Source organism: Triturus cristatus, chromosome 5_1, assembly GCF_964204655.1.
Source record: "Triturus cristatus chromosome 5_1, aTriCri1.1, whole genome shotgun sequence".
Lineage (NCBI taxonomy): Eukaryota > Metazoa > Chordata > Amphibia > Caudata > Salamandridae > Triturus > Triturus cristatus.
This window is the reverse complement of record NC_140587.1, coordinates 316,984,356-316,997,917: the sequence shown is the minus strand read 5'-3', so window position 1 is coordinate 316,997,917 and position 13,562 is coordinate 316,984,356. Positions and strand designations below refer to the sequence as shown.

Genomic DNA, 13,562 nt, shown 5'->3' with positions numbered 1-13,562 from the left:
GGTGCTGGTGGATGTGGTGGTGGACGTGGTGGTGGTGGACGTGATGGATGTGGTGGTGGTGGACGTGATGGATGTGGTGGTGGTGGATGTGGTGGTGGTGGTGGATGTGGTGGTGGTGGAGGACGTGGTGGTGGTGGAGGACGTGGTGGTGGTGGAGGACGTGGTGGTGGTGGAGGACGTGGTGGTGGAGGAGGACGTGGTGGTGGAGGACTTGGGGTGGTGGTGGACTTGGGGTGGTGGTGGACTTGGGGTGGTGGTGGACTTGGGGTGGTGGTGGACTTGGGGTGGTGGTGGACATGGGGTGGTGGTGGACATGGGGTGGTGGTGGAAATGGGGTGGTGGTGGACATGGGGTGGTGGTGGACGTGATGGTGGTGGACATAATGGTGGACGTGATGGTGGTGGTGGATGTGGTGCTGGTTGTGGATGTAGTGGTGGTGGACAGGGTGGTGGTGCTGGTGGTGGTGGACGTGGACGTGGAAGTGATGGTGGCGGTGGTGGACGTGATGGTGGCGGTGGACGTGGTGGTGCTGGTGGATGTGGTGGTGGACGTGATGGTGGTGGTGGAGCTGGTGGTGGTGGACGTGGTGGTTGTGATGGATGTGGTGGTTATGATGGATGTGGTGGTTATGATGGATGTGGTGGTTATGATGGATGTGGTGGTGGTGGAGGACGTGGTGGTGATGGAGGACGTGGTGGTGGTGGACAAGGACGTGGTGGTGGACGAGGACGTGGTGGTGGTGGACAAGGACGTGGTGGTGGACGAGGACGTGGTGGTGGTGGACAAGGACGTGGTGGTGGACGAGGACGTGGTGGTGGACGAGGACGGTGGACGAGGACGTGGTGGTGGACGAGGACGTGGTGGTGGACGAGGACGTGGTGGTGGACGAGGACGTGGTGGTGGTGGAGGACGAGGACGTGGTGGTGGTGGAGGACGTGGTGGTGGAGAAGGACGTGGTGGTGGAGGAGGACGTGGTGGTGGTGGTGGACGTGGTGGTGGACATGGTGGTGGACATGGTGGTGGACGTGGTGGTGGACGTGGTGGTGGACGTGGTGGTGGACGTGGTGGTGGACGTGGTGGTGGACGTGGTGGTGGACGTGGTGGTGGTGGTGGACGTGGCGGTGGTGGTGGTGGACGAGGCAGTGGTGGTGGCGGCGAACGTGGTGGTGGCGGACGTTGTGGTGGCGGACGTGGAGGTGGCGGACGTGGAGGTGGCGGACGTGGAGGTGGCGGACGTGGAGGTGGCGGACGTGGAGGTGGTGGACGTGGTGGTGGACGTGGTGTGGACGTGGTGGTGGATGTGGAGGACATGGTGGAGGTGGAGATTGTGGATGTGGTGGACGTGGTGGTGGTGGACGTGGTGGTGGTCGTGGTGGACATGGTGGTGGTGGTGGTGGTCGTGGTGGACGTGGTGGTGGTCGTCGTGGTTGAGGTGGTGGAGGACATGGTGGACGTGGTGGTGGTGCTGGAGGACGTGGAGGTGGTGGACGTGGAGGTGGACGTCGAGATGGAGGTGGACATGGAGGTGGACATGGAGGTGGACATGGAGGTGTTTGTGGTGGATGTGGTGGTGGATGTGCTGGAGGTGGTGGAGGTGGTGGAGGTGGTGGATGAGGTGGTGGTGGACGTGGATGTGGTGGACGTGGATGTGGTGGACGTGGACGTGGTGGTGGATGTGGTGGTGGTGGATGCGGTGGTCGTGGATGTGGTGGTGGTGGACGTGGTGGTGGTGGAGGAGGACGTGGTGGAGGACGTGGTGGACATGGTGGTGGTGGACGTGGTGGACATGGTGGTGGACATGGTGGTGGTGGACATTAAAAAATATAAGGAGCCAATCGCAGCACGGGAGGGGCAAAGACCAAAACGGCAGAAGGGGGTAGAGGTGCGGCATGCGGCGTGCCATCAAATTGAAAGGCAACTGACACGGCCTGCATCCCAGACACACACAGCGTTTCCCTTGCAGGAGCGAGCAGGGGCACCATCTGTTTTCAACATAATTACAAACAGATGGCGCCAAAGCTCTCTCCCGCAAGGGAAATGCCAAACGTGCACGCGTTGCAAATAGAAAGCAATGGAAAACGTGCACGTTTCTGGCCAAGATGCTGATTGATTCCAAAAGGTCCCCTCCTATGCAGCGCATGCGCACTTCGTAGGAGAGACCTAAAAATGGAACATAACACTGCGGAAGCAGCCGGGCGTAATTTTATAGGAGCAATTGCATGAGGATGTATATGCATTATTATGTATGTGCTCCTACAAAACTATAGCAATAATACATATAGCCCACAGAACTGTTTGTAAACAAATAGACAATATCCAATAGTCAGAATTGGAACTGACAAGATACAACTCCTGACAACAGGGGTCTCTACACACATAATTTCTGTAGAAGAAATCTAGCATTGCACGATTCCTTTAACTTGACATTTGATTAAATGAATGCAAGCCACATACAATAGCTGACATGAAGTGTATAAAATATATTTCCTGCACACTGTCTTACTAAAGTCACCTCATTTTACCCAATCAGAAGCAATCTTCTTCTGTTGCTTCCGATACTGTGGTGCCCTGATTTTACCATTAGAAACATGCAGCAGTTTACGTACTTTGAGTCTAATAGTAGGAAAAATAAATCACAATACCATGAACAAATAAAAATAAGCCATGCCAAGTTTACCTTGTAGAATTCTGATATCCATATGAAAAGACATGTGCACTCCTTTCAGCCATGCTTCCTTCCACATTGGGCACAACAAAATGGAGACCACCTTTGGGCTGGTCCAAAGAAAACTCAATGTACACTTTCAGAACCTTTAGCTCTACAACAAAAAGCAAAACAAATGTTTTTTATTTACATAAATATACATTATTTTGGGCAACAATTTTATTACAATGAAATCAATCATTATTTCTGATAGAGACTTCCATCCGGAGATTCCTCACCTTTTCAATAATTCTCAGGAGTCAGACTGGATCTGGAAAATCGTATGCAGTATCCCTGCACGCAAACAAGTGGCGTCATAAGACTGCACTCCGGACGTGAGGCGTGGAGCCCTATATAGGTGACACTCATGCTCGCTAACATAAATTCCTTCCTCCTCCCACCCCCCAACAGACGCAAAACCAGAGCTATCTTTTTCTCTCTGGAAACCATTTTATTTCCCAAAATATTCTACCAGTGTCTAGAGGAAAATTTCACCTCCCAAATCTACAGGGTTCAAATCCTGTGGGGAATGTTGCAAACAGATGTCTGGGTATCACCAACACATGGTTTGACTGTTGAGCCTGGGGTCAGACCAGGACACCAAGGACTGCAGCAACTGACCCGTGATGCACCCCAAACCCATCAGAGACCCAGACATGATGCTCTTCGAGACAAAACATTGCAAGACCCCGAATCGCAATCTATCAAATTCCAAGGACAGGCTTCAGTCCTGCTCCTCAAGTTGTTCCTGATCATCATTGCAATTCCAATCTTCGGTGAAGTGTAGGAAGCTGGCTCTTTATATAGTTGACCAAAAAGAGGTACACTATGTAAAGAGTCCAGGCCAATCCCACAAGAATTACAGAGGCACAGATGACACTACAAATTCTCTCTTTTGTGGTATTGTGAGCGAGCAGTTAGGCATATCAGAGGGTAGTGCCAAACATTTATTACACACACACAAAGGTAGTAAGTGGGACCCCACTCAATAAAGAAATCCGACACCAATTTATGAAAATAACACGTACTTTTATATAAGTTTAGGTACCAAGATCATCAGAATCTGGTGAGTAATTTTTAACATTTTCAAAAATCAGCAATGTTATCCTATGGAGGAAAAACATGTATTGCATTTGGGCACTTAGCAGCAACTTGCAGTTCTTCAGGACGTAAAGTGAGTATTGGGCAAGGTCCAAGGCCACACTAACAGGTCACCTTGGAAGGCTCTGGGGCGTCCAGGTGCAGAGGTGTGTCACAACGTCAGGTGTCTCATTTACTTCAAAGAGAGAACAGTCCAGTCAGAAAGAGGCTCCAGGCGACGACTGGAAGTCTAGTCTGGGCAAACCCAAGGGCGGGCTTAGCTCTTGTGGGTACAAGGACCCCGTTGGCACTGTCATTTTGCAGAAGAGGTGCAAATAGGACTGCTTGGCAACTCACAAATTGGGTCTCACTGTCCCTGAAGTACCTCGCCATCCAGGTTGGTCTTACTTGGTGTTGGTATCCGGACTGGGCACAACAACTCTTGCCTGCAGCAAGGGGTCCAGTTCCCCGGGTATTGGCACTGGGCGGCTCCGGTTGGTCCTGGTGTCCTCTAACTCAGTGGGAGGACAGATCAGACCTTGAGGGGTACCAGGTCCTCTTCCTGAAGAGCTGCTGCATCGAGCTGGGGGGATGGGGGGGATGACAACTCACTGGACCGCACCATGCGTCTTTGGTGCCAGTGTCTGAAGGGGAGTAGCTCCTCTACTCTAAGGGAGTTTCTTCAGGCAATTGGCGTAGCACTGGCAGCCCTCCAGGTTTCTTGGAGAATGCACAGCAGCAGGACGAGTCAGCTTCTTTTATGACTGTTGGGGGCAGCAGTCAGGCTGGCAGAGCTTTTTCCAAGCCAGTTGTTGCTCCTCAATTCTCGTGGCAGGACTCTTCTTCATCCACTCCTTCTCTTGATCCGTCAAAATGTGAAGATTTGGCATCAGGTGGTCCCCTAAATACTCAATTTAGGGGAGTTAAGAGTAGTGATCAGTAGTAGCTAATGAGCTACTTACCTCAGGGGTCACTACACCCCCTAGATGGCCACTTCCTTTGGGGAGTAGCATTCACCGTGTCCCATAATTCCTAATTCCACCACACACAAGATGGTGGAATCTCTAACGTCGTATTCACTTCCAGCAGGTCACCCTAGAGATGTGAGCTGTGTGTAGCCTGGCAATGCAACACGCCTACTGCATAGCTAATTTTCCCACCTTGTCCAGGTGCCAAATGGGCAAGGTCAAGGAGGTTGGGGGGTTGGCATGCTCTCCTGTGAGGGAAGCCAGATTAGCTTACCAAAGGCAGTGAGCTCTTTGAAGCTCCCTGCCTTGAAATGGTAATTCGCAGGTCATCCTCTCAGACAGGGTGTAAACACCCTCTGCCAGAGCAGGCTTTGTTTCAGTCTGCCTGAAGGCAGAGGCCCTCACCCGGGGGGGGGGGCGATAACTCATCTGTGGCAGCAGGCTGGCTAAGACCAGTCCGCCAGCACCCTAGTAGTTGGTAGATTTTCAGGGGGCACCTCTAAGGTGCCCTCTGAGTGCCTGTATAAATAAATACATCACTGGAATCAGTGTAGGCTTAATAATACGAGATGTTTGATACCAAACACCTTATGTTTCAGTTAAGTCATTATGTAGCTTGGGGAACCCATTTTTGACCAGTGCTCAGTACATACCTTAAGATGGTTTCCATGATCACTTGCAATATCCAGTAATAGAACTAGACATCACAGGGGCATATCTACTTATGCAGATATGTCCTCACATCAAATATATTGCACACTGCCTTAGGGCTCAAAGGCCTGCTGTAGGAGTGACTTACATATATTAGATGCAGTGACTTTGGCATGACACACCCGAGTTTGTCATTGTAAGGAAGTGGGTTTCTGTTCTGTTGCAGTAACCCTCCCCCCACACTTTTTGCCTGATAACGGATTAACTTTTCCTTGATGTGCCCTGGGCTCCTGCCAATCAGGTTCCCAGGGCCTGTGTTCCTTCCCTAAAAACTGCCTAACAGCCAAAACCCAATTGGCATCTCTGGTCACATGTCAGCCCCTGGTAAATGGTACCCTAGGTACCCAGGGCCTTGTGACTAGAGAAGGCCCCTAAGGGCAGCAGCACTTATTGTGCCACCCTTAGAGGCCATGTACCCTGACACACACACACACTGCCTTTGCAGGCTGAGTGTCTTGGTGCAGAACAAAACAAAGAGTCGACATGGCACCATCCCTGTGTGCCATTCCCACAACACACACTGCCCTGGCATACCACAGTCACCCCTCTAGCTGGGTGCCCTATGCCAGTGGTGTGGGCACAGGTGCATGAGCCCTGTGCCCCTACAGTACCCTGGTCCATTCCTGGGCACTGTAAGTGCAGTGCTGCCATTAAGAGTATATGGTGCTGGGAGGTCGTCAACACGAACTCCCCAGCACCATGATGGCTACACTGAAGACTGAGAAGTTTGGTATCAACCTTCTCAGCACAGTAAATCCACACTGATGCCAGTGTGGGATTTACTGTAAGATGCACGACAGAGGGCAACTTAGATTTGCCCCTGAACCTAACCTACAATCCATGTCTTGTCTGAGGGGCTGCCTAGGCTGCCACACAGCAGACATGTTGCTGGACCCCTGGGAAGAGAGCCATCCGCTCTCCTGGGCCTGCAACAATGCACATCCTGGGCGAGGTGCTAGGTCTCCTACCCCAGGATGGGCAGGGGAAGCTTCAAAGGCATGCTGCCTTTGTGAGCTTCTCCAGGCCACTTGCTGTACTCAGCAACTGGCCCCTACCGGTTCTGACCCCCACCCTGGCGGGAAGACTGGCGGGAAACCCCAAGGAAGGAAAGCGGGCGTGCCAGCCTCTGCCAACCCCACCCCTCAGGTGGGGGAGGTGAGGTGAAGCAGATCTCCGAGCTTTCGCCATCTTGAAGATGGGAAGCCCTGCCCAATCAGGATTAGGCTACTGCCCCCCTCCCCCAGGAGAGTGGCAGGATAGAGGGTGTACCCACCCCAGGGAAGGGACCCATTGGTCCCTGCCCTTTACCTACCTGTAACGCCCCTAAATTTAGTATTTAGGGGCACCCTGAACCTTCCTTCCTCAGATCCAGATTCCGAAACAAGAAAGAATAATAAGAAACAAGAAGACCCGCCGTGCAGCTGCTAACAAAAGGAAGACACCAACTGATTTGGCTCCAGCCCTACAGGCCTGTCGACCCTCAAACCTGCTCCTGCTAAACCCCGGCGTCTCCAGTGGTCAGCAACTTCAAAAACCCCGGAGGACCTGGCTGTCTTGTGACTCTAACTACCTGGGACTCCCACGAGCAGTGGTACTGCTCAAAGCAAGTAACTGACCCCTGGCATCAGCCAGGGACTGCGAACCCTGCACACTCTGCACCCGGCAATCCTGGCCTGTGCCTGAGTGGACAAACACCAAGAGGACGTCCCCCCAGCGACTGTGACCCAGAATCCGGCACCCAAGGACCCACCTTGACGCTCCGGACGACGCCTGCAGCCTCAAAACCAGGGACCCCTCCAACCGCGACCAGCAGAGGGTAAGATTTTCCACCTCCAAAAGGTACCCCTGCGCCCTGCGGCCCCCTGTGCCCAAGTCCTGGGTGCCTACCTATCCTCCAACTACCCAACTTACCTCTCGAAGTGGTGGTCGCACCTGAAGAATCTTCGTCCCCGAGCTTGCAGCCTTTGTTTGTTCTTGAGCTTCTCCATTGAAATCCATTGAGCGCCCGACGGCTCAAAAGCACATCTACTCTAATCTACTTCCCCATTTGCCCTGAGCAAGTGACCAGGAGAACAGCTTCCACAGCCGCGTGGCCTGCTAACTAGCAGCCAGCAACCAAAGGCCCCCTGCCTCCCATAGGATAACATTGGGCCTAACTCTCTCTGCACCCGGCTGCCCCTGTGCCGCTGAGGGTGTAACAACTGTACCTACCTGACCCTGGGAGACCCCGGAGTCTATGCCCAGAACCTTAACTCTGCCAGTCGAGTACTTACCCAAAAGCCGATAACTCACTTTTCATCCATAGGGTAACATTGACTGGTTTCATTTGGAAATTCTTCTAAGTGTTGGGTTTTGCAACTTTAAAATATTCGTCTAAAATCAGCCGAATAACGAAAACGAATTTACTCACCTGCTATCAGGAGAGATCCCAGTGCTGGATCTTGGTGCCCAGCACTGACCCTGCAAAGTAATTACAACGTACTTACCGCTAACTTGATTTTCCTTCATAGGATAACATTGCCTGGTTTTTGCCAGGTTTTTGCCAGAAATTCTTCTAAGTGTCGATTTTGCAAACTTACAAATATTCGTTAAAAATCGCCTGTATAACAAAACGCATTCTTTCAACTGTTTACAGGAGATGCACCAGTGCTGGATCCAGGATCTAACACCGAGTTAGAAAAAGTAACGATAACCCTACTTACCTGCTATGTGAATTTCCTCCCATAGGATAACATTGGTGATTCTATGTGAAAAAGTTTCTGTGTCAACTTTTAAAATACAATAATATTCCTTAAAAATCACAACTGTAACCAAAACGTTTTTACTCAACTGTTTACAGGAGATGTCCCAGGACTGAATCTGGGATCCAGTCCTGTGGTATGAAAAGTAATCCAAAAAGCATTTAACTAGAAATTCGCATTGAGCTCAATGTATAATTGTGTTTGAAATTTTGTTGCCTATTGCAACAACTGTATCTATTGCATTCAAAAGTCTATTGCCTATTGAAAGTATTTATCTAAAGCATCTCATTCTGAGAAAGTATATTTTGATACCTATTGTTGGTTCTAAAATAAAACAACTATATATTTTGATACAAACCCATTGGCCTAGAGTTCAGTTCTTGAGTGTGTGAGACAATTTGCTGACTGAATGTGTACAACAAATGCTTTACACTATCCTCTGATACTGCCTTAGTGCTCGACCAAGCTACCACTTTAGAGAGTAAGGTTATACCTAACTTTAGCCTCTGCCAAACCTCTGGGGACTGTGGACTCTGTGCACACTGTACCTATTTGGGAACAGTACATACAGAGCCACTTTCTTACAGTCATGACACGTTTTCGCTCATGGTTTGCAACATGTCACGCAGACTGCAATGGCAGTGTGTGTTGGATTTGTATGTGGGTCCCTTAAGGTGACATAAGATATGCTGAAGCCCTCCGGGGTACCATTTAATAGGGACTTACAGGAGTGCTAAAGGACTTTGCCAATTGTAGCACAATTAGACAAACCTTGTTTTAGGGAAGGAGCACTTGCAATGAGGTCTGATTAGCAGGCCTCAGTGCACAGTCACAGTCGAAAATCAGCATCTAGTAGCTAAAGAGAGGGCAAAGAGTGGGGGAGTAACTGCAGAAAAAGCCCAGCCTTCTACAGTAAGTCCATGCAAAAAGACAACAAGTACAAGCAGTACTCGGACCCATCCTGCCACTCTGGATCACTTGAGAAGACACGAGGGAATCAGGTTGCACTCCCAAAGTGATTTTACTTCAGAGCAGATTACAATCCCTGTCCTACAGCAACCAGAATTTCCCAGGCCGTTAGCGACACCGCAGAAAATTAAGGACATTTCTGAAGCCATGCTGCAGCTTTTTGGCACATTACTAAATTCCTCCGGTGCGCCTTCCGGCCCCAAGCTGCCAAGAGCCAGGCCTCCCAGCTGGGTATCCGTCGGCAGGGCCACTCTAGGCGCAAGTTGGGGTCTCTGGCTTCATTTGAGGGTGCAGGCTGATTTCGGTGCTGGTTCCTTGTCCAGTGCCACATCCTACGATGAACACGATCCACCAACGCTGGAGCCATCGACTACGGATAATGGCCTACCCATAGTACGGTTATATGTTGAGACCAGGCTGCACATACATTTAACTGCGACACAGCCCTTCAGTCACACGTCTGACTCTAATTCAGTACCTTTGCCCTCAGGAAGAACCCCTGATCTTCACTAATTATTTGGCACAGACTCTGACAATGGTGGCTATGATGGTGGGGAATAATTTGCACAGCCATACCATTGTTTCTCTTTGCAGGCACGCCACAATGCCATCCACTGGCTTTTCAGTTAACAGCCAGGCCAGTCTCATGGACATACAATTTAATGGTACCTTACTTTTCGGGAATAAAGAAAACTCAGCCCTAGAGTGCTTGAAAGACAGCATGGCCACAGCATGCCCCCTGTACTGATCCTACATGCCAGCCACATCAGCAATTTTGCACCCTCTGCGGCTATATTGGGGAATTCGAGTATCGCCGACAACCTCAGCTAGTACACAAAGACACACAAATGAAGAACAGAACGCGGAACAAATCAAACATTCACCCCCATTCAAGAGATCTGGGTTAGATCCATAGTTATTTCGTTCACCATGACACCACAGATTAGACCCAGTCATATGCAAATCAGTCTTGACCCTGCTCCTCATGGAAACAGTCCAGCCCGAATTGCCAAGCCAGGTACTCCCTGGACCAGAAACAAGCATCCTAGAACAGGTTTCAGGTTTCATCAGCCAGGCTAGCTTGAATCCAGTGTCACAAAACGAAAACAGTCACTAGCTTGGGAATGCTATCCTAACGATACTTCTTCACAGTTCTGGTTGTCAGAGGATTAGAAGAGCAAAGGCTTTATTCTGAAGGACCAGAGATGGTAGAGAAAAATTTAGAATTATCCAATTCTTCATGAGGGATGCAGACAGAGGATGTGCTCCCTCTGAAAGACGTGAAGGACTGAGAGAACACCACCCAGTAGCAGCAGATTTGAGCCACTATGAGAAGTAAGAATCCAGGCAGTCAATAATTCAGAGGAGACCAAGAAAAGGCAAACTAGTCTCTATCATGTTCAGTCCAACTTTAGGAAAACCCCAAGAATCAGTGTTCCCTGTTTAACCATTAACCAAAAGACCAAGTTACTTACCTTTGGTAATGCATTATCTGGTAGAGACTATCTAGCTGAAGATTCCTTACCTTTGAATTTACCAGGCGTCAGGCTGGATTCGGAAACTTTTACTGAGCAATACCCCTTGCATGTTCAGTTGGATGGCTCCATTCGGCTCCGCGTGACATCGTCGGAGTCGTTAGCATTGGTTACATCGCGGTACCTATATAGGCGCCACCCAGGCATACGGACATCAGTACTTTTTGTTTTTTCCACACCAGAAGCGCAGAGCCACGAAGTATCTGACGCAGACATGTACAAAACCAGTGCCCTGAACAAGAGAGTAACCCTAGCTCTACAACATTAGTCCGCACAGTTGGGAAGAATGGGTGGGGATGTAAGGAATCTGCAGCTAGATAGAGTCTCTATCATATAATGCGTTACCGAAGGTAAGTAACTTATTCATCTGATAAAGACTTAGAGCTGCAGATTCCTCACCATTGAATTAGATCCCCAAGCCATACCCTCCCGGCGGTGGGTTGCTGACCAATACCCCAAACTAGGAAGTCCTGAAGGACTGAACAAGCGTAATGCCCATCTCTGTGGACTTGATTGTCCAGGCAGTAATATTTGGCAAACGTGTGTAAGGATGCCCACATTGCTGGCTGACAGATGTCTAGGACTGGGACACCCCGAGCCAAAGCCGTAGTTGCAGTCTTTCCCCTGGTGGAATGGGCTCTTAATCCCTCAGGGGGCTACTTCTTTCCCAGGGCATATCAGATCTTAATGCATTTTTTATTGTAAGGAGGCATTTTTACATGTGACATGTATTTATACCACAATTTTAAACTTTTTCACGGAGTTATATTTTATGACAGTATTTAGCACCACACTAACCCTTGTTTTTTTATGTTTTATCAATTTGTAAGGGCTGTAATTAGCTGAGCACAAACAAGTAAACTTAAAACTTGGTACTTTAATGCAGTGAACAACGCGTCAAGAAATGTCATTTTCTGCACTGCCCTTCCCTTCTTAGCTCCCATGTACCCCACGAATAGTTGGTCATACACCCGGACTATTTGGTGCGGTCAAGGTAGAATGGCAACGCTCTTTCTGGGTCCAGTTGGTGGAGACCCTCCTGTTCCTTAGAGGGATGCAGGGGGAGCAAAGAAGGTAGGCAATGTGATGGATTGACCCACATGGAATGGGGTCACAACTTTTGGAAAAAAGGAAGGCCGGTTGAGTTTGTCCGCCCTGGCGTTCAGAAACCTGCCAGGTATTAAACCACCAGGGTTATGCATTGCTGTTCCAGCCATGGCCAGAGATGTATGGCCTCTCGACAAAGGGTCCACGACCCCACCGCACCCTGCTTGTTGCAGTACCACATGGCAGTGGTGTTGTCCGTGAACACCTGCACTAATGCCCCTTTGACAGGGGGAAGAAATGCATTCAATGACAAACGATTCGCTCAGAGCTCCAACAAGTTTATGTGGACCCCCGACTCCACCGGAGACCAATGTCACCTAATCTCCACCTCTCCCAGATGGTCACCCCATCCCAGATGTGAAGCATCTGTCACTACTGTGAGATCTGGTAGGGGAAGGTAGAGGAGTCAGTTGTTTGCCCAATCACGGTACTTCAACCACCACTGCAGATCTTTTGCAGTCCCTTCTGAAATCTGAACCACATCAGTGAGAATTCCCTGATACTGTGCCCCCTAAAACTCCACGCCCCACTGCAGAAACCTCATACGCCACCTGGCATTCTAAACTAACAGGTTGCAGGAAGCCATGAGGCCCAACAGCAACAGTCAATCTCACCAAAATCCAGGCTAGAGGCAGAAATACCGTTATGTCCAGAACAACTCCTTATGAAAGGGAGCGACTGAGAAGGAATCAGGTGTGACTTCGGCATGTTTATAGAGAACCCTAACGAATGCAGGAGGTTTGCTGTAGTCTGAAGGTGGGCGAGAACTGTCTGGTGCGAGGACGTCTTCAACAGCCAGTCGTCAAGGTAGAGGATGACTGTACCCCTAACCTGCTCAGATGAGCTGCAACCACTGCCATCATTTTGGTGAACACCCGAGGGGCGCTGGTGAGGCCGAAGGGGAACACGGTAAACTGAAAGTGCTGTGCTCGCGCCTACCTTGAACTGCAGGTAACGCCTCTGGCTCGGCAGAATGGGGATGTGAAATTACGCATCCTGCAGGTCCAACTCTACCATCCAGTCTCCTTGGTCTAGGGCAGACAAGACCTGAGCCAGAGAGAGCATCTTCAATTTCTACTTCTTGGGGAAGAGACGGACGGTCCAAAGATCTAAAATGGGCTGCAGCCCTTTTTTCTTCTTTGGAATCAGAAAGTAGCGGGAAGAACAGCCACTGCACACTTCTGAAACCGGGACCCTTTCTATAGCCCCGTGGGCAAGAGAACTTTAACTTCCCCCAGGAGCAATTTTAAATGATCCTCCGTCAGCCACTCCTGATTTGGAAGAATAAGAGGAGGAAAAGCAAAGAAAGAAAGAGAATAGCCCTCTTGAATGATCCGCAAGACCCACTTGCCCAATGTTATGGACCTCCAGTGGGGGAGATGATGAGGGATTCTCCCGCCAACGCGAGTGCTGTGGTCTTGCAGAGTCAGACTAGGAGTGCTTGGAGGCGGAGGCTGCAGAGGGCAGAGTGGCCGACGACTTCTGGCTTCCATTCCTAGGTCAGAATGAACCGCGTCGACGTCCACATCCCCGCACAGCTTGGGAAGCCTGTGCAGGAAGGTGTCTAGGATAGGGCTGACGCAGCTGGAAACCCCTTCCGTTGCCACGAAAGGAGCGAAAGATAGACTGGCCACAAGGAGAAGTAGAGAGGCCCCAGGAGCTGGCGGTAGCTCAAGAGCCTTTGAACCTCACTGGGACGTATCTGCCTCTTCCCCAAAAAGGCAGGTCCAATCAAATAGCATTTCCA

At 50.2% G+C, this 13,562-nt stretch overlaps 1 protein-coding gene across 2 annotated transcripts in view; it reads right to left on the bottom strand.

Moving 5' to 3' along the window:
* TAF2 (TATA-box binding protein associated factor 2) overlaps positions 1–13,562 on the bottom strand; it is a 948,796-nt gene that overhangs the window by 852,698 nt on the left and 82,536 nt on the right. For both annotated transcript variants that reach the window (XM_085605048.1, XM_085605049.1), the window contains exon 5: positions 2,678–2,819. In XM_085605048.1, the coding sequence (XP_085461174.1) occupies positions 2,678–2,819 (142 nt within the window). The remainder of the gene's footprint in view (positions 1–2,677; positions 2,820–13,562) is intronic.